Genomic DNA, 24292 nt, shown 5'->3' with positions numbered 1-24292 from the left:
TTACGTTCCCTATTTATAATATGAACTACATGTAATAAAAAAATGTTTCTTAATATCCTTCCGATGCTGGCGATCGAAGAGAAACGTAATTAAGAAAGCAACAGATTGACAGGAGAAAGATACCAAGGCACGGGATGTGATGAACTTTAAGTAAAGCAGCGAGACAAGAACAGAGATCAGTACAACTTCGGTCGTCAGCATCGGGAGTGATCACAAATACATACACTTCAATAAATTAAGTAATTATATACATTTATTTAAATAAACTCTCTCTTCCTCTCTGTCTCTGTCTCTCTCTCTCTCTCTCTCTCTCTCCCCCCCCCCCTCTCTCTCTCTCTCTCTCTCTCTCTAAAATCTTGTAAATATGTAAATATGTATATTTTGCCATTTTTGTATTCTTTGTTATAAAATTGATTATAATTCTGTAGGGAGAGGGCTTCATATAAGTTGGAAAACTTGTGCCCAATCCCATTGTATATAAAAATTACACAATAAAATATGTTTAAATCAAAAAATTTAGTTTTAATAAAATTGGTTCGTGGGCAAATGTCCATTGTTCGTGAAAGAGGTCCTTTCCAAAAATCTATGTGGAAAAAAAAGTTTAATACAAGAACATTTTGACTTCTCAAGTTGTACATCCTTACGAGGTTAACGCGGAAAATGTCAAGTATTTGAAACTATTAATATAGTTTGTTCTGTCGACTTTTAGTAAACTCTTGCTGCAATATTGTAGCTCAAAAGACTTTTTGACAGAAAATTGTGAATTTGACGTCTTGTGAGCGGTACGGTAGATATAAAGAATGGTACTTATGTTTGTTTTTGACAAAAATAATATGTAAATGCATGTAACGTTATACGCATTAAATAATTGGAAACCTATAAACAAAAAGTATAGAAAACTATGCCCGAGTGATTTTCGGAGGCACTGCTCCACTAAGACACATAGGGACATAGGCCTAGTGGCGGGATAATAAAAAATACAGAGTTATCTCCCCTCTTGGTCTCTCCTCCGTGAAAAACACGGAAATATTTCCTGTTGTTTTGGTATATCACGATCAAAATTGTGTTTTTTCTAGGACGTCGGATCAACATTTGTAGCGGTAAGTTCTCAAAGACGATGACATTATTAAAAAGAGCAAATGTTTTCTATGAAAGGTAACTGTGCAAAGTTGTGTACAGGAGCTCATAACTCGGTTTACATGACAGGTTGTTGTGGGCGGGTCGATTCGCCGTGAAACAAACTGACGAGAAAACTTGCGATCATGAATCACTGCTAATCATAGTCTTTGTATCTATTTCATTCAATATAGGGTTGTTCTGCTATCGTTTATTTCCTGTTTTTCTGATATCACCCGTACTGATCATTGTAACTATGCGATGATAATTAATGTGAAATTATTGATTTTATGGAATGTATTCATGTGATCGCTTACACACTGTAGTTCTAATACTTATGAGGGTTTCATACCTAATTGTGTTGATTTTGAATCAGGATTCGTCTTGTCCTAATCATATCATGCTGTCACTAATGCATGTGTTAAAGCTTAAATTAAGTGTCACAATTTTCCAAGGCCTTACACACATTGTATATCTAAGCATATAGATCTCGGACTCAATATTATATATTCCATTCACATTCCGTATTCGACCCAATTTTAAAGCGCACATGTCCATATAATTGAGCGCCCCTCCGCCTTTTGAGGCCTCAATTTCAATTGCCTGGGCATATATAATGTATACATAAATAAAGACCAAAACTATCAAAACTGCATAGGATTTGCACTTTGCTTTGTGCAGTTTTAATTTCGTCTTATTAAGCACCTGTAACAGGAGAGGAGAAAATGTGGCGGCCAGACCGGTATTCGAACCCGGGACCCTCCGAACACTAGCCGAGTGCTCTACCGACTGAGCTACCTGGTCACCGATGATCGACCCAGTCTAATCCCGCTACACTCCTCCCTCCTTTCTCAAAGTCTTCGCCCTCAAAGACATACGAGACCCTTCTAAACACCACCACTGTGGGTTATTTAGTTGGGCGCCAATTTTGCAACAGGAGAGGAGAAATGAAGCGGCCAGACTGGGATTCGAATCCTGGACTCTCCGAACACTAGCCGAGTGCTCTACCGACTGAGTTACCTGGTCACCGATGATCGACCCAGTCCAATTCCGCAACACAACTTTTCATTTTTCAATTTTTGAAACGCCCCCTGGGTGCTTATTGGGTCGAATATGGTAGGTCATTTGTAAAATATAATTTCCTGTTTTTGTTTGTAATAAAATAATATCAGTTGCTGATCTTGAATATGCACCAATTAAACCATATAGTATGAACTGGACCATTATTCGAATGGGTAAAGTTTGGTACAGATTTTTAAGATTTAAAGAATATAGTCCTACATTATATGCACAAACCTTAGATAATTTGCACATGTACATATTTGTATACATGTATGCATAGATTGGCCTGGGTGCTTTACTTTGTACCCTTTGATGAGAAGCTAATTATAAAATTTCTGTAGTGAACTTACATATATATATTTGTATGTTGATCAATCAAGCTATCAAAGATGCAAATAACTACATTGTATGGAAATCTTGTATTGGTTTTATTTTCGTAACACAGGGGTTTTATTATCTTTCTGGAGAGGTATGCAGTACTAGCTGTGCTCAGGGGGTACTAGCTCTCTCGAGCTCTATGCTATCCAATGTAATTTAGCCCAAATCAGACAGAATCACAGCCAGGTTTAACCAGCAAAAAATACCAGGTACTGCCTGATATTGAAAATATACTGTATAAAATCTTATGTATCTGGAATATTTTTATAATATTTAGTATAATAGTACTCTAGATCGTCCTGAACAAGCTAAACTAGATATTGCTATAATATTGTGTTTATTCATCAATATAATTGTTACAGATCCTGTACATGTATATATGTACATGTCAACTTGCTAGAAGTTTTCATAAAAAAGACCATTTCAGCAGCACATGCACATAGTACTGTTTCTATTTATAACAGTAAAACTCTCACATTTTGTTTAAGTTATGCCTTAACTCAAACACTAAAACTATATCTATAATCTGTATGCGATATGCAACAAATAAGTTGTATTGTTAATACATGTGTATATGCACACATAGATTGTGATCAACACATGTTATTCCAAGTCATTGTGTTTGCACATTTATGTATATTATTGTAGTATCAAATTAAACCTACACTAATACAAATCCACACATGTATCATTTACTACTTCACTATGCCTGTACACAACTGTGTGTTACAGCCTGCATGTCTATGCATGGTTGGGCATATAATGACTGAAGTCTATGATGTTATTTTGCTAATATCAGCAAATTAACTTCCAAAGCTCACTGTAGATATATAGCTTCATGTTATCATATAGAAACAATGAAATGAATGATATGAAGGTTCTGTATTGTATACACGATATATACAATATATTAATTGATTCATAGGGTCAACATTCTAATATAATATTTTCATGAATGAAATAATTCAAATATCCAACCTTCAGGATCGATCAGCTCAATGGGTATATACATATATAAAGATGTACATACAGGCTATATATGAGGTTGGGCCTTAGAATAGATTTTATGATGTTTGGGCCAGCCAGGATAAATACTTGATTCTGAGTAGTATATTGTGTCCCTATGTGTGGATACTTGATACTAGTACTACAGGCTAGAAAAGGGGTCTATATAACCCTGAGCCTGGAAGTAGTTCTGACAAGTAGCATTAATATTCCCTGATCATGGACAGTTAGTGATGTCTGTTTATGACAGGTAGTAGAGATCCAAACAGTATAGCTGTACTTATACTGACAAAGAAACAACTCTAAAATAATATCAACTTACCACAGTACATGTAATTCTGTTTCACAAAAACACTCTTTCTAAAAACATTTAGCTGTTTTAAGTTGAATTATGTCACATACATTTGTAATTTTTGTCAATGCTACATACAGTAAAACATGGATATAACAAACAAGGATATAACAAAATATTAAAGTAATTTTCATTCTCATGTAGGTTTCCTATAATATGTTTGTAAAATATGTATTACATTTATGCTTTTGATGATGTATCTTCATTAATGCATGGTTCCCAGAGGTTTATTAAATAAATTACTGTGTCTCACCACACATACATGTACCTGGTCATTGGCTGTATGTCACGATAGATTCTAGCTACTGTTGTAGCGGAAAAGATATCACCTTCTGACTGACTGAAAAAGATTTACCAAAATAAAAACCAAACAGTCTGTTCTCTGATGGCAAGTTTCAGTTGTAAACAGGACCAGTATAACCTATACTCTATCAGGTATACAGCCAGTGTGTAGGAGATGGTGGCCCATAGCCAATGTATGTCACACATAATTAAAGATGTCTCTCTACTGTTGTAGCCTTCAAAGTTATGCATACTTTCCTGGGGGTGTATATATGCTGGTCATGAAAGTTGTTAAGTTTATTGTTACATCCTTGGAGATTCTGAATATATAGCTGTGTCTAATGTACAGTAAACACAGAATTACTTTATATGATTTCTAAATTGTTGTATACTTTCAATAATGTTCATGAATCAGTATACCGGTAAACTTGAACAGCTTTTGGGGATCTAAATCATAATGGACAGTATTGACATTATAACAGTCACACTGGCCTCAATTCTTTCCTAATTATTAAATTGATATATTAAATATTGTACCAATGCGCAATTATGTCCCCTCTAATTTTTTCTTGAATTGTGCATTTGGCATATCAAAATGTTCAGAAAATGTTTTTTGATGTTATGATAATGCATTTCAGTTGATTAAGGACTTTGTAAGTAAGAATTAGTGTGTTAAGGTGGTTCGATACAGTTAGGCCTAAACATTTTCCCTCGTTTGATTTTCTCTAAAATATGCCCACTGAAAGATTGGTTGATAAACTGTTTATTAAGGTTTTTATTAGGTCATCTGACCTGAAAGGTCAGAATGACCTATTTTCATCATGCACCGTCCGCCGTCGTGCGCATTTTGCAGTGCGTAAACTTTTCATTTAAACGACTTTTTCTCACAAACTGAAAGGCCCAGGGTACTCATATTGGGCCTGTGGCATGCTTGGAAAATGGATGAAGGGCTACCAAGTTTGTTCAAATAATGATTTTAGCCTATTTAACCCCTGTGACCTTGAATAAAATTCAAGGTCACAGGGGTTAAATAGACTAAAATCATTAAACCACTTCTTGTGAATAACTATGAGGCATAGTCACCTGCTATTGGGCTTGTGGCATACTGTCATGCAAAAAAGGCTAAAATCTTTAAACCACTTCTTGTGAATAACTAAGATGCCTAGAGACCTGATATTGGGCCTGTGGCATGCTAAGATGAAGGGCTACCAAGTTTGTTCAAATGAATGACCTTGACATTTATTCAAGGTCACAGGGGTCGAAAAGGCCTAAGTCTTTTAAACGACTTTTCCTCAAAAACAAAAGGCCCAGGATACTCATATTTCAAGGTCACAGGGGTTAAATATAGGCTAAAATCATTAAACCACTTCTTGTGAATAACTAAGAGGCATAGACACTTGATATTGGGCCTGTGATATACTGGCATGAAGGGCTACCAAGTTTGTTGGAATGAATGACTTTGACATATATTCAAGGTTACAGGGGTCAAAAATGCTAAAATCTTTAAACGACTTCTTCTCAAGAACCAAAAGGCCAAGGGTACTCATATTGGGCATGCGGCATGCTGGAATGAAGGGCTACCAAGTTTGTTCAAATGAATGACCTTGACCTTCATTCAAGGCCACAGGGGTCAAATAGGTTTAAGTCATTAAATGACTTGTATATATAACTAAGACCCTGTGTACTGTTAGTCGGCCTGTAGCATGCTTGGTTAAAGGGATATAAAGTTTGTTCAAATGAATGACCTTGACCTTCATTCAAGGTCACAGGGGTTAAAATATGTTACAAATGTTAAACATACAACATACAACTTAATGTGTATTTCAGTTCTACTAGATATTGTATTAACAGTCAGATGACCGTTAAGGCCCATTGGGCCTCTTGTTTCAAAAAATTGTGTTGTTTAATTTTCTTGATTTTTTTTGTCCACATATAATTAAAAAGTTGTATGAAAGGCACACATGTTTTTGTTTTAATGAAGATTTCATTACAGGTGTCTTGGTAGTATTATATAAAGTCAAAGCTGGCAACTCCGTCACGTACCCTACGACACCCCACTTCAATTTAAGTGATTAAAAAGCACACTTATTCCAACTAACATGTTATATATTATACACAACCGTATTTCGTAAACCTTGCGCCTGTCAACAAAACAATATATATATTAACAGATCTATGTAAAGTATACTTTCTAAAATATGTTTCTGATCATACTGTCTGTACACAGAACAGACTGATATTTTTCTGACATAACCGCTGTAGATCGTGTCTTGATATTTTTCTGACATAACCGCTGTAGATCGTGTCTTGTAAAGTTGTAACAATAGCAAAATTTGAAGTGTAAGTCATATGCATGCACCACGAGATCCACCTTATTATGCATTTGGACTAGGCCTAACACAGGTACTTGACACTTTATTAGTATCATCTTCGAAACCAAAACACACACACGTATATATATACCAACTACACTGTATACTATATCGAACATTGCTTGGAAATTTCTCTGGCTTAATACTACGGAGTGTACAATGTATCGCCTGCTTACACTACGGAGTGTACAATGTATCGCCTGCTTACACTACGGAGTGTACAATGTATCATCTGCTTACACTACGGAGTGTACAATGTATCGCCTGCTTACACTACGGAGTGTACAATGTATCGCCTGCTTACACTACGGAGTGTACAATGTATCGCCTGCTTACACTACGGAGTGTACAATGTATCAATCTGCTTACACTACGGAGTGTACAATGTATCATCTGCTTACACTACGGAGTGTACAATGTATCATCTGCTTACACTACGGAGTGTACAATGTATCATCTGCTTACACTACGGAGTGTACAATGTATCATCTGCTTACACTACGGAGTGTACAATGTATCATCTGCCAACGAGTGTACATGTATCTACACTACGGAGTGTACATGTTCTTGCTTACACTACGGAGTGTACAATGTATCATCTGCTTACACTACGGAGTGTACAATGTATCTCTGCTTACACTACGGAGTGTACATGTATCTGTCATTGCTTACACTACGGAGTGTACAATGTATCACACTACGGAGTGTACAATGTATCGCCTGCTTACACTACGGAGTGTACAATGTATCGCCTGCTTACACTACGGAGTGTACAATGTATCATCTGCTTACACTACGGAGTGTACAATGTATCGCCTGCTTACACTACGGAGTGTACAATGTATCGCCTGCTTACACTACGGAGTGTACAATGTATCGCCTGCTTACACTACGGAGTGTACAATGTATCGCCTGCTTACACTACGGAGTGTACAATGTATCGCCTGCTTACACTACGGAGTGTACAATGTATCGCCTGCTTACACTACGGAGTGTACAATGTATCATCTGCTTACACTACGGAGTGTACAATGTATCGTCTGCTTGACTAATAAACTAGGGCCATTATAATGATATTTTTCAGTACCATAATTATAACGGCTCCAAAACAACTTTATGATATGATTATGACAGTATGCAGTTGGGTATATCAGTAGTTAATTTTAAAATTTGTCTACACCGACCTATATATACCATATTTTAGCAACGTATTTATATAAATATATTTTTATTTTGTTGAGGTTATGAGGATATAATGATAATGGATCCGGAGCACGTGTAAATTATGTAACCCCTGCGAAGCCCGGTTTACATAAAATTTACATGGGCTCTATTATCATTATACTCTCATAATATAACCTCAACAAAAGAAAAATCTATTCCTTATATTTACAGTTTTTCATGTAAATGGATATTATTCATTCTCACGACAGTTGCATATTTTTTTTATTAAAATACCCATATTTTTTCTCTCAGGTCATCGTCAATGACTTAGATTGAACAGCTGGTTGGAATCGACTTATTCATATGTTCCAACCAAAAGTGGGGTCATGACCCCACGTTGCTATGCCAGTGACTATTCCCGTAACAATAGAATTGCCGCATGTGTTGTGCTATCATTATACACTGATAATTATAATACTAGAAAGCATGGTTATTAAGTCCATGTCAGTGCAAACTGTAAATATCATGGTATTGATGCTGAGATGACCCCTGCGACCACATGTCATTTTGTAACCCTATGACCTTTCAACCCTGTATGCTAATTAGGAGATTTTGAATCAGGATAGCTAATAGTTTGGAAAATCGGTAGAAATTGATGATGTTTTCTCGGATTTCTCCAGTTGTGTATAACTGTTGGCATTGATTGATACGTTAAATAAAAGATAAACATTTCTGAAATATGGTCGTGTATAATTTTTAACATGTTACTTGGAATAAATGTGCTTTTTAATCACTTAAAGTGAAGTGGAGTGCCGTAGGATACATGACAGAGTTGCCAACCCTATTCTATATTATTACCAAGACAAGCTGTCAGATTATCATTTTAGTCTGCAAATGCCCGTGGTTGTATGGGTTACGATGAAAGAATATAAAAAAAGATTGACCACAGAATTTTTGAGAAATTAGCCTTTCTATACCCCTACCCCCTTACAAATGACTTTTTCACAATTAGATAATTAGATATTAATTGAATATTTGTGTAAATTGTGTAAAGTGTATTGGTCTTAAGATACAAATTTTTATAACCGTTAATATTCTACAAAGCTAAGAAATGGCACAAATAAGCCATCATTTTACCTGGATATAATATTTGAAAAATAATTATTGAAAATTCCATGTAATGATTCCACTTCATTGACCCTTTTGACAATCCATGATTTATATTGTTTTAACGGGAAACTATTTGATCAAAATCTATCTTTCTGTCGTCAAGATATCTTCGCTTCAATAATCGTTATAGGCAAATAATCAAACATAAATTTGAATTTGGCGTCAAAATTGTAGCCTTGAAAAGTGTCTATGTGACAACGATCGAAGTTGATAAAAGTCGATAAAATCAATGTCATCATACACAACTTTATGTCTTTGTGTGCATTTGGAGGAGATATCTGCATATCTAATACATAATAGATATATATTTATTATCCGGATTAAACTAAAACATATTTTTGGATCCTCAAGATTACCTGTACTGTAAGTAGCCATATGTACATATAACTTATGATACATGTAGACTACGTCTAAGAAAAAATCTCTTATTCTAAATTTTTTACTTGTTTTTTGCAAGTAGATATACCAGAATAGCAAGTGAAAAAAAAATGCACTTGCTTATTTTAGCAAGTAGTTTTAAACATGGACAACTGTAAAAATGACATAATGAATGTGAAAAATTGTTCTAATGGAAAATATGGGGACCCAGTTCTTATTATAATGTTGTTGATATACCTATACTCCTCACATCATCATGAAAAATAAATGATTTCATATTTAACAAAACTCTTATTTGAATACTGATATATTTAATTGTAAGTAAAAAAAAAAAAATTAGCAAGTACAAATATAGGGCACTCGCTATTTTTAGCACGTGACAAAAAATATAAAATTTGAGCCCTTTGAGCATAGATACATTTACCTAGAGAATTTGAATGAGCATCTTCCTGAGATCATATCCTTATATATAGGTAACCAATCCCTGCCATGGAAATGGTTGAATAGGAGCTTGAGGGGGACATGTATTGTTCCTACCAATATCTGGTCCATCTAGATTTTATATGGATCGAGGAAGGGACAATTACCATTTTGGTATGTATTTGTGTTTGAATAAGAAGGATTCAGTATAAAGTCTCATACATTGCATGCACCTGATAGATTGATATTTGTTACAATGCAAATGATGAAGCTGAGAAGTTATCGTGGAGATTGAACTGGTTGAGGTGGCTGTAACACCAAACCTGTGTGGGAGGAGGATAGCTGTCATATATCGCATGTAATTTATCAAGTACCATGTCAGCCCTTGATATACCAGCAAGCCTTTCACCAGTGTTTAGTATCCATCATTTTCCTTGAGAGAAGCTTGTAACAGCATCTGTAGTTGTAGGATTTACTCTTACATTTGTGTGATTTAGTATAAACTACAAGACACTTCTTTGTTGGTGGCACTATAAGTATTACTTTTATTTATATATAATTTACTAGATCATGATCACCTGAGAATCACCTTTTGTGATTGCATTATTCATCAATTTACATTTTCAACTTCTCAAAAATCATAGGCTCATAGAGACTGATATTAGACATGTAGCATGCTGGATGAAAGCTAAGGTTACCAAAATGACCAAACAAATAACCAAGGGTCATATAAGTCAAATGTTTTCACACCAATAAATAGTTCCAGAGGCTTGATATTGGGTCGACAACTTGTTGGGATGAATGCAGGACTATCCAATTTATTAAAATGAATAACCATACATGTAACTTCATTCAAGGTCACAGTTAGGGATCAAATTGGGTACAATTAATGACTTCTCTCAATATTGGGTGTAATTGTAGCACATGCATATATGTTAGGTCTAAGGATGACAGACTACCAAGAGTGTTCATGTGAATGACCTTGACCTTAATTCATTGAAGGTCACAGTGATCAAATAGGCTAGAATCTTTTAATGCTTTCTCATTATATGTGAGAAACTTATAGGAGATTGTGATGCTGGGCCTGTAGAAGAGTTGGATAGATGAATGGTGTTGACCTTATCATTGAAGTCATTGGGGTCATATACTGTATAGTAAATAAAAATATAAACACCTGTCTTGGTACTACATTATTCACCATGGTCACTGGGTAGCAATTGCAAGTGATGAGCAACAGACTTAAAAGACCTTTGCTCATTATTATAGACTGCAGACTAAATGTGCATGCTGTAAAAACAATTGATTACACTTATAAGTAAAAAGTATAAAATATGTTTTTGTCTTATTTACAGATCCAGACCAATAAAAGATCAGCATGTCAACAGACTACAGTACTCCAGCACCTGGTCAGTATAAGGTGACCACAGAGACCACAACAAGTTCAGGATCACCACCACAGGAAGGCATTGGATTGGACAAGGATTGGCTCAAGAGCTTGCCATCATACCTCAAGATTGCAGAGATGGTAATAATAAAAACAGCTTTTTATACCTGTTAATTTGAGGTTATATAGTGTTACTGATGTCTGTCCTATCATGCTTTGTTATTTGGTTATATAGTGTTACCAATGTCTGTCCTATCATGCTTTGTTATTTGGTTATATAGTGTTACCAATGTCTGTCCTATCATGCTTTGTTATTTGGTTATATAGTGTTACCGATGTCTGTCCTATCGTGCTTTGTTATTTGGTTATATAGTGGTATCGATGTCTGTCCTATCGTGCTTTGTTATTTGGTTATATAGTGGTACCGATGTCTGTCCTATCATGCTTTGTTATTTTGTGGTATAGTGTTACCAATGTCTGTCCTATCATGCTTTGTTATTTGGTTATATAGCGGTACCGATGTCTGTCCTATTGTGCTTTGTTATTTGGTTATATAGTGTTACTGATGTCTATCCTATCATGCTTTGTTACTTGGTTATATAGTGTTACTGATGTCTGTCCTATCATGCTTTGTTATTTGGTTCTATAGTGTTACCGATGTCTGTCCTATCATGCTTTGTTATTTGGTTATATAGTGTTACCATTGTCTGTCCTATCATGCTTTGTTATTTTGTGGTAGAGTGTTACCAATGTCTGTCCTATCATGCTTTGTTACTAGGTTATATAGTGTAACCAATGTCTGTCCTATCATGCTTTGTTATTTGGTTATATAGTGTTACCGATGTCTGTCCTATCGTGCTTTGTTATTTGGTTATATAGTGGTACCGATGTCTGTCCTATCATGCTTTGTTATTTTGTGGTATAGTGTTACCAATGTCTGTCCTATCATGCTTTGTTATTTGGTTATATAGCGGTACTGATGTCTGTCCTATTGTGCTTTGTTATTTGGTTATATAGTGTTACTGATGTCTGTCCTATCATGCTTTGTTATTTGGTTATATAGTGTTACTGATGTCTGTCCTATCGTGCTTTGTTATTTGGTTATATAGTGTTACTGATGTCTGTCCTATCGTGCTTTGTTATTTGGTTATATAGTGTTACTGATGTCTGTCCTATCATGCTTTGTTATTTGGTTATATAGTGTTACAATGTCTGTCCTATCATGCTTTGTTATTTGGTTATATAGTGTTACCGATGTCTGTCCTATCATGCTTTGTTATTTGGTTATATAGTGTTACTGATGTCTGTCCTATCGTGCTTTGTTATTTGGTTATATAGTGTTACCGATGTCTGTCCTATCATGCTTTGTTATTTGGTTATATAGTGTTACTGATGTCTGTCCTATCGTGCTTTGTTATTTGGGTTATATAGTGTTACTGATGTCTGTCCTATCGTGCTTTGTTATTTGGTTATATAGTGTTACTGATGTCTGTCCTATCGTGCTTTGTTATTTGGTTATATAGTGTTACCGATGTCTGTCCTATCGTGCTTTGTTATTTTGTGATATAGTGTTACCAATGTCTGTCCTATCATGCTTTGTTACTTGGTTATATAGTGTTACCGATGTCTGTCCTATCATGCTTTGTTATTTGGTTATATAGTGTTACCGATGTCTGTCCTATCGTGCTTTGTTATTTTGTGATATAGTGTTACCAATGTCTGTCATATCATGCTTTGTTACTTGGTTATATAGTGTTACCAATGTCTGTCCTATCGTGCTTTGTTATTTTGTGATATAGTGTTACCAATGTCTGTCCTATCATGCTTTGTTACTTGGTTATATAGTGTTACTGATGTCTGTCCTATCGTGCTTTGTTATTTGGTTATATAGTGTTACCAATGTCTGTCCTATCATGCTTTGTTATTTGGTTATATAGTGTTACCGATGTCTGTCCATCATGCTTTGTTACTTGGTTATATAGTGTTACCAATGTCTGTCCTATCGTGCTTTGTTATTTGGTTATATAGTGTTACTGATGTCTGTCCTATCATGCTTTGTTATTTGGTTATATAGTGTTACTGATGTCTGTCCTATCGTGCTTTGTTATTTGGTTATATAGTGTTACTGATGTCTGTCCTATCATGCTTTGTTATTTGGTTATATAGTGTTACTGATGTCTGTCCTATCATGCTTTGTTATTTGGTTATATAGTGTTACTGATGTCTGTCCTATCATGCTTTGTTACTTGGTTATATAGTGTTACCGATGTCTGTCCTATCGTGCTTTGTTACTTGGTTATATAGTGTTACTGATGTCTGTCCTATCATGCTTTGTTACTTGGTTATATAGTGTTACCGATATCTGTACTATCGTGCTTTGTTATTTGGTTATATAGTGTTACTGATGTCTGTCCTATGGTGCTTTGTTACTTGGTTATAAAGTGTTTCCGATGTCTGTCCTATCATGCTTTCTTACTTGGTTATTAGGTGTTACCGATGTCTGTCCTATCGTGCTTTGTTATTTGGTTATATAGTGTTACTGATGTCTGTCCTATCGTGCTTTGTTATTTGGTTATATAGTGTTACTGATGTCTGTCCTATCATGCTTTGTTATTTGGTTATATAGTGTTACTGATGTCTGTCCTATCATGCTTTCTTACTTGGTTATTAGGTGTTACCGATGTCTGTCCTATCGTGCTTTGTTATTTGGTTATATAGTGTTACTGATGTCTGTCCTATCGTGCTTTGTTATTTGGTTATATAGTGGTACCGATATCTGTCCTATCATGCTTTGTTATTTGGTTATATAGTGTTACTGATGTCTGTCCTATCATGCTTTCTTACTTGGTTATTAGGTGTTACCGATGTCTGTCCTATCGTGCTTTGTTATTTGGTTATATAGTGTTACTGATGTCTGTCCTATCGTGCTTTGTTATTTGGTTATATAGTGTTACTGATGTCTGTCCTATCGTGCTTTGTTATTTGATTATATAGTGGTACCGATATCTGTCCTATCATGCTTTGTTATTTGGTTATATAGTGTTACTGATGTCTGTCCTATCGTGCTTTGTTATTTGGTTATATAGTGTTACTGATGTCTGTCCTATCGTGCTTTGTTATTTGGTTATATAGTGTTACCGATATCTGTCCTATCATGCTTTGTTATTTGGTTATATAGTGTTACTGATGTCTGTCCTATCATGCTTTATTATTTGGTTATATAGTGTTACTGATGTCTGTCCTATCATGCTTTATTATTTGGTTATATAGTGTTACTGATGTCTGTCCTATCGTGCTTTGTTAGGTCATCTGATCCGAAGGGTCAGGATGACCTATAGTCATCGTGATTTGTCCGACGTCGTCCGCCGTTACGGTGTTTTCAGTCTCCGATCTCAATGAAAATTGGTCTATAGGGGTTTTAATTGATGCCGAACAACATGCAAACATTTTTGTAAAGATTTTAGTATTCCAAGGTGGCCGCTGGCCCACTTCCTGTTTTAAGGTTTCAGTCTCCAATCTCAATGAAAATTGGTCTATAGGGGTTTTAATTGATGCCGAACAACATGCAAACATTTTCGTAAAGATTTTGAAATTCCAAGATAGTCGCTGGCCCACTTCCTGTTTTAAGGTTTCAGTCTCCAATCTCAATGAAAATTGGTCTATAGGGATTTTAATTGATGCCGAACAACATGCAAACATTTTCGTAAAGATTTTGGTATTCCAAGATGGCTGCTGTCCCACTTCCTGTTTTAAGGTTTCAGTCTCCGATCTCAATAAAAATTGGTCTATAGAGGTTTAAATTGATGCTGAACAACATGCAAACATTTTCGTAAAGATTTCGGTATTTCAAGATGGCCGCTGGCCCACTTCCTGTTCTAAGGTTTCAGTCTCCGATCTCAATGAAAATTGGTCTGTAGGGGTTTTAATTGATTCAGAAGGGGGAACTTTAGGTAAGGACAATCATATTTTATAAAGGACCGAGGTAAGACCCATGGGGATAGTATGACCGGGGTCCAAAATGGGAGCTTTGCTGCAATTTGGCTTTAAAATCTGACTCCTCCTTATATTAATCCTTGAATGGGTTTCGACCATATTTGGATGAAGGGCTACCAAGTTTGTTCAACAAATGACATTTACCTTTTTCAGAAACTTACATATTCAACTAAGGAGTTCCTTGTATTGTTTATATTAATCGTTAACCAATACTTTATACTGTGACTTTGTTGTTTTGTGCCATGAGTCAGATGACCGTTAAGGCCCATGGGCCTCTTGTTACTTGGTTATATAGTGTTACTGATATCTGTCCTATCATGCTTTGTTATTTGGTTATATAGTGTTACTGATGTCTATCCTATCATGCTTTGTTACTTGGTTATATAGTGTTACTGATGTCTGTCCTATCATGCTTTGTTATTTGGTTATATAGTGTTACCGATATCTGTCCTATCATGCTTTGTTATTTGGTTATATAGTGTTACCGATATCTGTCCTATCATGCTTTGTTATTTGGTTATATAGTGTTACTGATGTCTGTCCTATCGTGCTTTGTTATTTGGTTATATAGTGTTACTGATGTCTGTCCTATCATGCTTTGTTATTTGGTTATATAGTGTTACCGATATCTGTCCTATCATGCTTTGTTATTTGGTTATATAGTGTTACCGATGTCTGTCCTATCATGCTTTGTTATTTGGTTATATAGTGTTACCGATATCTGTCCTATCATGCTTTGTTATTTGGTTATATAGTGTTACTGATGTCTGTCCTATCATGCTTTGTTACTTGGTTATATAGTGTTACCGATGTCTGTCCTATCATGCTTTGTTATTTGGTTATATAGTGTTACTGATGTCTGTCCTATCATGCTTTGTTACTTGGTTATATAGTGTTTACGATATCTGTCCTATCATGCTTTGTTATTTGGTTATATAGTGTTACTGATGTCTGTCCTATCATGCTTTGTTATTTGGTTATATAGTGTTACTGATATCTGTCCTATCATGCTTTGTTATTTGGTTATATAGTGTTACGATGTCTGTCCTATCATGCTTTGTTATTTGGTTATATAGTGTTACTGATGTCTGTCCTATCGTGCTTTGTTATTTGGTTATATAGTGTTACTGATGTCTGTCCTATCATGCTTTGTTATTTGGTTATATAGTGTTACTGATGTCTGTCCTATCATGCTTTGTTATTTGGTTATATAGTGTTACTGATGTCTGTCCTATCTGCTTTGTTATTTGGTTATATAGTGTTACTGATGTCTGTCCTATCATGCTTTGTTATTTGGTTATATAGTGTTACCGATATCTGTCCTATCATGCTTTGTTATTTGGTTATATAGTGTTACGATGTCTGTCCTATCATGCTTTGTTATTTGGTTATATAGTGTTACGATATCTGTCCTATCATGCTTTGTTATTTGGTTATATAGTGTTACTGATATCTGTCCTATCATGCTTTGTTATTTGGTTTAAATATAGTGTTACTTGTTATATGTGTTAGTATCTGTCCTATCTGCTTTGTTATTTGGTTATATAGTGTTACTGATGTCTGTCCTATCATGCTTTGTTATTTGGTTATATAGTGTTACTGATGTCTGTCCTATCGTGCTTTGTTATTTGGTTATATAGTGTTACCAATGTCTGTCCTATCATGCTTTGTTATTTGGTTATATAGTGTTACCGATGTCTGTCCTATCATGCTTTGTTATTTGGGGACATTTTCCTTACAGACTCTCTAGTTATTATATAACAATAAAAAGTATTTGTCAATACATGTAAGCTTATAAATAATGTATGATTCCAATACCATTATAAACATGTTTTACTGTTGAATCTGTGCTTTAACCATATAAACACAATAATACCTGATGATATATCTTCTACTTACAGGTACTGGATCTGATCCTGTTCATCTGTGCTAGTGCTAATATCTACTTCTCTAACTCCGGTGGTGGCTGGGTTCAGTTTGTGGCAATATCTGCCCTCATTACTACACTTCTATTCTTCCTCTTCCATCTTCTCCGAGTCATTGGCCGCCTACCCGGTCCCTGGGGTTTGATTGTGAGTATGTTATAATTGGTATACAACTGTACAAGGATCATTATTAAATATGTCTGTATTGATGGTTTGACTGTTAAGATGATATGACAAGTATTACTAGATCAGTATCATACACCTTCAACAACAAAACCAGTTGGCAAATGAACCTATAATTGAAGCATAATGTATTTCCAAGGTTGAGCGTAGGTTATCTCCCTTAAGTTATCCACCTTCATCTATTGCATGTTTATACCTGATATCATTGGCATATTTGACTTTGTAGACCACTGTACTTGAAAAGCTTATGAATACTGGGTACCACTTGTCGAAGCTGGATTAGGCCCTGATTTCTCAAAACTAATATTGTTGGCTTATTTAAGCAAAATTAAAACTTACCATATTCCACCTAGTAAGCTCAGCGTTCTTTCCCTTTGAGGTTTCAATTTCACTTACCGGTACTTCGAATTAAATGCAGAGTCAAAATATGAAAACTGTGTAAGTTTTTTAGCCCACCATTCATGATCAAGTCACCTTTCCTCTTTGGTTGTCCGTCCGTCCTTCATTCCGTCTATTAACAATTCTTGTTACCTCTATTACTACTGACGGGATCTTCCTAAAACTTCATACAATCGTATGTAGCTTCCCTTAGGGTCCTAATTGAGCATATTACATTTTGGGATGGATCAGTCAACAGCCATCTTGGATTTTGATAATTGAAGTTTGTTACCATTATTTCTCAGAAAGTACTGAAGGACTAGTACTTTTTTTTCAAATTTTATACAAATTTTGTAGTTGAAATTTGAAAAGCAGAGAAATGATCCCTCTTTCCGTTGTCAGACATAGATCATTCTTTGGTGAGTGCCAAGGTCCCTCTAACATCTCTTTGTTATTAATTTCTCTCCTTTTTTTAATTGATTCATAGCTTACTTTGTGCAATATTTTTTATGAAATGCTTGTCAAAATGTTTTTCTGTTATAAGTGCACTCTTTTTGTACCTGGGTGTTTATTGAGGTGAATACATTAAGTCACTTTGTTATGTAATTTACATGAACATTTTTTTACTTTTGTCTATTTTATAACTTTGGGAAATTGGGACAGAAGAATTGTAATGTGTGTTTTATTTTTCCAGGAGTTTATCTATTACATTGTGTATGATGTATTGATACTGATTGCGGCCATTGTAGCAGCTGCTCTCACCGGAACAGTAAATCCTAATGGCAATGGTGCTATTATAGCATCGGCAGTAAGTAGTCTACCTTGGGGACAACATGTATAATAACTATTGAGGCGACAGAAAAAGGGTTTGGGCAATTTTATTTTTAGGCTGGACAGATTTTCAAACATTTAAGATATAGGGATGGATCATGATCATGTGGTATATCAGATAACCTTGAGATGATATGTTTAAGTGCAAACTGATTATTAACTCATTTTGTCTTGATCCAAATTAAAAGTCAAACTTATAAAATTGGTGTATGCCATTCACTATTGGATCAATTCCATCACTTTTAATTGAAGCATAAGCATGAAACAGATACATCTGTCCTCTTAACAAATTTCAGGTAATTCTTCTTTTAAGAATATCATTTCAAATTGTAAAAATCTATAATGTTAAGAAGTTTAACCCTATTTAGTAAATGGTGTATAGCAGAAGCACTAAATAGTATTTAATGATACAATGATGAATTTATTTTCAGCTGTTTGGCTTTGTGACACTAATAGTATACTGTGTAGACACCTTCTTCATGTACCGTAACTGGAAGGCTGGCCAATTCACGACTGGAGGTGGTACTACTACATCACATACCACCACAGCATCCTCATCCACGTACGAAACACGTACCCAGTACTAGGTCAGACACCCAGATGTCCGAGACCGTTGGTGTAGAAACATTTTTGCTGATTTTGTTTTCAAGCTGCATCAGAACATTTCATTAGCATGTTGATTACTGCTTAACAAATTGAAACAATCTAATAAATAAGTTGTCTAAGGAACAAATTACCAGGCTTTGTATGTAGTTAACCAATATTTTATTTTTGGCTTATTACTTTCAAATTAGCTGAATTAAAGGTAAGTTTTTGTCATTTTTCTGTATGCAGTTATTTAGATAGATGTTTCAGTTTTGTATCATTTTTGTTTGTAATGAAGTAAATTATCTTTAGAAATGTAAATGTGCCAGCTTGATAACGATCTTCATCAGTATGGAGTTATTGATATCACTTTGGGTTGAATATTTATTGATAAAGGAATAGGACATAGAGTTATTTCCCTTGGACCACTGATACAAAATAAGAAAATTGACAATACATAATCTGGAAGATTTGGTGGATTGTCTGATTCAAGCTTCACCTTAATGGTGACCATTTGTCCAATAGTAACCTAATTACCCCTTAGATGTGTTGTACCTTAGGTGGGTGTTTACTCTAGAACGGGATTGTGTGAGCTGACACTGTGTGGTCTTTGGAACTATTAGTCTAGTGTAACATGGTGCACCTGTTTCTCACTACGTGCACTGAGACTACCGTATACATGTACATTGTATACCAAACATGCCATGATAGATGGAGATCTGTGTTAACTGTGGGTGTTTTATATTAACAAATCTGGTTGTGTGTGAATGAATTTTGTTTCCAAAATCTGAATTTGAAAAATGCTGTTAAAACTTTAAAGTTTTAAATGTCAAAAATGACTATTTCTATACAGTGTGTATCACTCTATATTGGGTATGTTACTACCCTGATAAGCCTATAGAATTTGTATGAAGGAATATTTAATAAGACCATCTCTTCTGCCCTAGTTCTATGCAAGTACTGAAAGAAGCAAATGCAGCATCTTCTCCCCCTGATTATACCTAAAACAATACAAAGATTATATTTCTTTTTAGATTATATATAAAGTGTGAGTAAACGTACATGCACATGCAATTCCATTTTTCCTGCAAGTGCATTAACTTAATGTAAATGTAACAATCATCATGTTAAAAAATTTAACTTCATTATTTGAAGCATCTAATTGTTTAACCATAAAAGGATCTGAAACTTATTTTTAGCAAAATTTGAATAAATATTTAGTGCATGCTTTGGTATTAGGTTTTTATGATTAATTTATCTTTGTAATTTTATTATGAATTATTATATATATGACCGTTATACAGTGTATGTTAATTTGAGGACAGTTATCAAAGAATACTCGTGTTATTGCTGGAGAAATGATCTTGTAGTGAAATATATGATTGTTATTTTAAAATTTTAGCATGTCTTATTCTGTACGTCTGGGACTGACCTACCGTAAGTCATTATCTCTATCACCTGGTAATTTTGGTGTGCTTTATTAATCTGTACAATAATTATGGTAGATCTGACAGTAAGTCTGAGGTACATGAACCTGTTTGTACTTACATGGTGTTTAGATATATGTAAAAAAAAAAAATTTGTCTACATGAAATTGCAACCAATACAATTTTATATAGAACTTAGGTATTACCTACAAGCATGCATACTCACAACTGATTAGCTACATCAGCTTTGATTCTTTTGATATTTTGGGGAAACAATAAGTAACAAAACAATGTTTGATAAAACATATAACAGTTAATAAAGTATGTGTGATATTTGTATATTATTCAAAGTTTCAGTTTCAAACTGTACACATTGTATGGACTATTATCAATGTCAAAGGTTATATTTCTGGTCCTTTCTGAAGTTTTATTAACTTAAAAGTATTGGTATATGTTAATTGGTATAAACCTCCGACAGAGAGATATATGTTTATGACTTTATCATTGTTACTGTTTCATGTAACATAGTAAAGTATTAATTTGCTGCTAATTTCTGCAGTATAATATTATCTCAAGAACAATTTTAAATTCAAAATCTCTACAAACTTTCCTGAATGCTCTTATATATCATTCAGTAAATCAAACATTTTTGAAAAAAAACATGAGTGATCAGGCAACAACTATTTTGTTTGTAGTGTCCTTGTGCCATTGACCTTTGGTATCTACAGTAACTGAATCACTCGTATTTCATTTATGGCAGCTTTGTGTTGTGGTAGTCTATTGGTGTGTCAGTGTTATCTTGTCTGTTGTCTTCTAGTTCGTGTCAAACAGTACCTCTATAAGGATTCTATAAGTGGAAATATTACACACAAGGATGTTCATCTGTGATGCCTTTAAATAATATGCAGTTAAACAAGTATACTTGTGGAAAAAAATCAGGAAATGATTATAACTTCAGAAATATGTTAAATTTATAACCAACATAGTGTCCTACTACAACTCATTCACTTTGATATGTTAATAGCACCAAGTCTTTTCATTATCTGAAATTATTAGACAATATGTTGATAAAACGTATTTTTAGTATTTATTTCCCTTATAATTGGCGAATACATTGAAGTAAAGGGTAATTTCAAGACCAACAACAGCTGTCCACGAGAGAACTTTTTCAAAGTCAATGAAAAGTAACGATAGATTAAATTTAAACATTACCGTAATTTACTGCACAAAGGGTGTGCAAAAGTAAGTGGATTAACAATAGCCCCATACCACATAACATAAATAGGAAAGATATTTCTTGAATTATTAGTGCAGATCATCAATGTAAAGGAAATAACAGAAGGTGTATCTAACAGAGTCTGAGGCCTTAACTATTCTTTTTTAAATCAATCCCTCTGCTAATTGTGGTGGTGTGTGCTGATAAAGTGTGCGACTCATTCCTGTCACCTCTCATTGTACAAACATATGTACATATATACATCCTATTTAATAGGCTACCATCATGTTTAATGCTTTAAATAGAACATTGGATGTGTATACATACAGATACAAACCGACCAGCTTATCTGTAGTAAACTTCCATGTTAAATTAGACATTTAGAAAAACACTTGCATACATTATTTATCTTCACACTTTATAAGTGCCACTTTAAAAAGGACAAAATTAAACAAACGGATGGCTTTAAGAAACCGTTTTTCCAGCAGACATACATGAATTAAGGTTATTATCCCAGCAGAACATGCAGCTTAATACTTGTATTTTATGTACTGACAATATTCCTAGTATTATACCAAGTAGTATATGTATTTTTACAATTTGATGGTGGTGGAGTCTCTGAAATTAAAACTTCACGTAACAATTTTGGAACAGTCTTTATTTTTCTATTTTTCAACTTTCTATTGTATATTTCAAGCACTGTGCATGAAATAATTTCAAAATGAATGACTTTCTTATTTATTCACCTTAGGAAATACAATAATGACAGATTTAGATATTTCTTAGTATCAAAATCACTTGTAACTTGTTATTCGTATGAAGACCAATGTCAAACTATAAGGACTATACATTGTATATAGATATTTTAAGTAATAGCAGGGAAATCAAATATTCCAGTATCCACTAGGAATCAGTATTGGCTGGGTGTTTTTTATGGGTTTTTTTTGTGAAGGACTACCATATGCACTTTTGGACCTTTTTGGCTCTGAAATTCAATGAATTTTATTTATCCATACATAGTTAAAATAATTTTAGAATGAAATTACAAAATCTTAAGGTTTGTGAAAATATACTCCTTTGCACATTCTGGACGTTATTTTTGGCAATATGACATCACAAATATGGCCAAATTCCAATTTCCCGTCATTTTTTGTTAATTGCCCACCCTTTTCAGCATAAATGCTTCATGGAAACTATGAGTGCATGCATGTGCAATCATGAAATATGTGTAATGGTGTTCAACGCATTCTGTAAAAATTTCATGATGGTACATGCATGTGCTCATATTTATTTTCAATGAAAACCGCTCCAAAATCACACATTTTGTCATGATTTTAGGGTAAAATGGCAGAATCCCCCAGTTTGATGACATCATCACGTAAATGTGTAATAATACACAATTTTGGTGCATGTGTTATATAAAGATAAATTACAGTTGCTGCAAGGAATGTTGTGATTTGTAGCCATATATGCCTAATAGTGCATATAGTCCTTTGTTTCACTTTTAAGGGCACTGCAACATGATTGAATTTTGTTCTCAAGTAATTTAATGTTTTGTAATGCTAAAGAGTATGTTACCTAACTATGTTAGATAATATGGATCTGTATACTCATTCACTTTTGTACCAAAACATGGTATTTGTTTTTTATTATCTTTTATTTTATAATAAGGATATATGTTATATGCATTAAGTATTTAAATAAACTAGTCCGGCATGATTGATGTTAGGAAATAATGGTAGGACTCAAATTGTATCTATACTGTCCTGTTTAGTGTGTGTATATAATATATTGTATATAGGCAAATGTATCATATTAAAACAAATTAGTGAAAACCAAGAAATTGATTTCTGTATTTATTTGTTTCCGAATATTCTTTGACAAGTCTACAAAATGAAATGTTAGCGTGACCAATTTATTCCCAATAGCCATCTCAAAGCAATTTTGTCCTATCATTCCTAGCTATTTCCTTTCACCTCTACACAATGTATATGTTTCAAAGTAAACATAGTCATGTGTTCAGTACGTATTTGTATCATCTGCATTGTTCTAAGACACTTTCTAATGAAACTTTGTTCTATTGACACTTTGTTTTATTGACACTTTGTTCTAAAAACACTTTGTCTTGGAACTTTGTTCTAATGTCACTTTGTCTTGGGACTTTGTTCTAATGTCACTTTGTCTTGGAACTTTGTTCTAATGACACTTCGTCTTGGAACTTTGTTCTAATGACACTTTGTCTTGGGACTTTGTTCTGATGACAGTTTGTCTTGGAACTTTGTTCTTATGACACTTTGTCTTGGAACTTTGTTCTAATGACTTTTTGTCTTGGGACTTTGTTCTGATGACACTTTGTCTTGGGACTTTGTGTTCTAATGACACTTCATCTTGGAACTTTGTTCTAATGACACTTTGTCTTGGAACTTTGTTCTGATGACACTTTGTCTTGTGACTTTGTTCTAATGACACTTTGTCTTGGGACTTTGTTCTAATGTCACTTTGTCTTGGGACTTTGTTCTAATGACACTTTGTCTTGGGACTTTGTTCTAATGACACTTTGTCTTGGGACTTTGTTCTGATGACACTTTGTCTTGGAACTTTGTTCTAATGACACTTTGTCTTGGGACTTTGTTCTAATGACACTTTGTCTTGGGACTTTGTTCTAATGACA

General features: G+C 34.3%; 1 protein-coding gene across 2 annotated transcripts; it reads left to right on the top strand.

Annotated features, from left to right (window-relative positions):
* Positions 1-997: 997 nt before the first annotated feature.
* On the top strand, positions 998-23464 carry LOC138316174 (MARVEL domain-containing protein 1-like). Of its 2 annotated transcripts, XM_069257737.1 has the most exons (6): positions 1007-1100; positions 9753-9873; positions 11052-11224; positions 16978-17148; positions 18257-18370; positions 18825-23464. In XM_069257737.1, exons 3-6 carry the CDS (start codon positions 11075-11077, stop codon positions 18978-18980), a joined length of 591 nt encoding a protein of 196 aa, XP_069113838.1. In that variant the 5' UTR covers positions 1007-1100; positions 9753-9873; positions 11052-11074; the 3' UTR covers positions 18981-23464. The 2 variants fall into 2 exon arrangements, with proteins under 2 accessions (XP_069113837.1, XP_069113838.1); XM_069257736.1 differs by lacking the exon at positions 9753-9873 and having other exon boundaries at positions 998-1100.
* Positions 23465-24292: the final 828 nt, after the last annotated feature.

This window comes from Argopecten irradians, chromosome 2 (genome assembly GCF_041381155.1).
Source record: "Argopecten irradians isolate NY chromosome 2, Ai_NY, whole genome shotgun sequence".
NCBI classification, from domain to species: Eukaryota; Metazoa; Mollusca; class Bivalvia; order Pectinida; family Pectinidae; genus Argopecten; species Argopecten irradians.
This window is presented reverse-complemented; position numbering and strand designations above follow the sequence as displayed.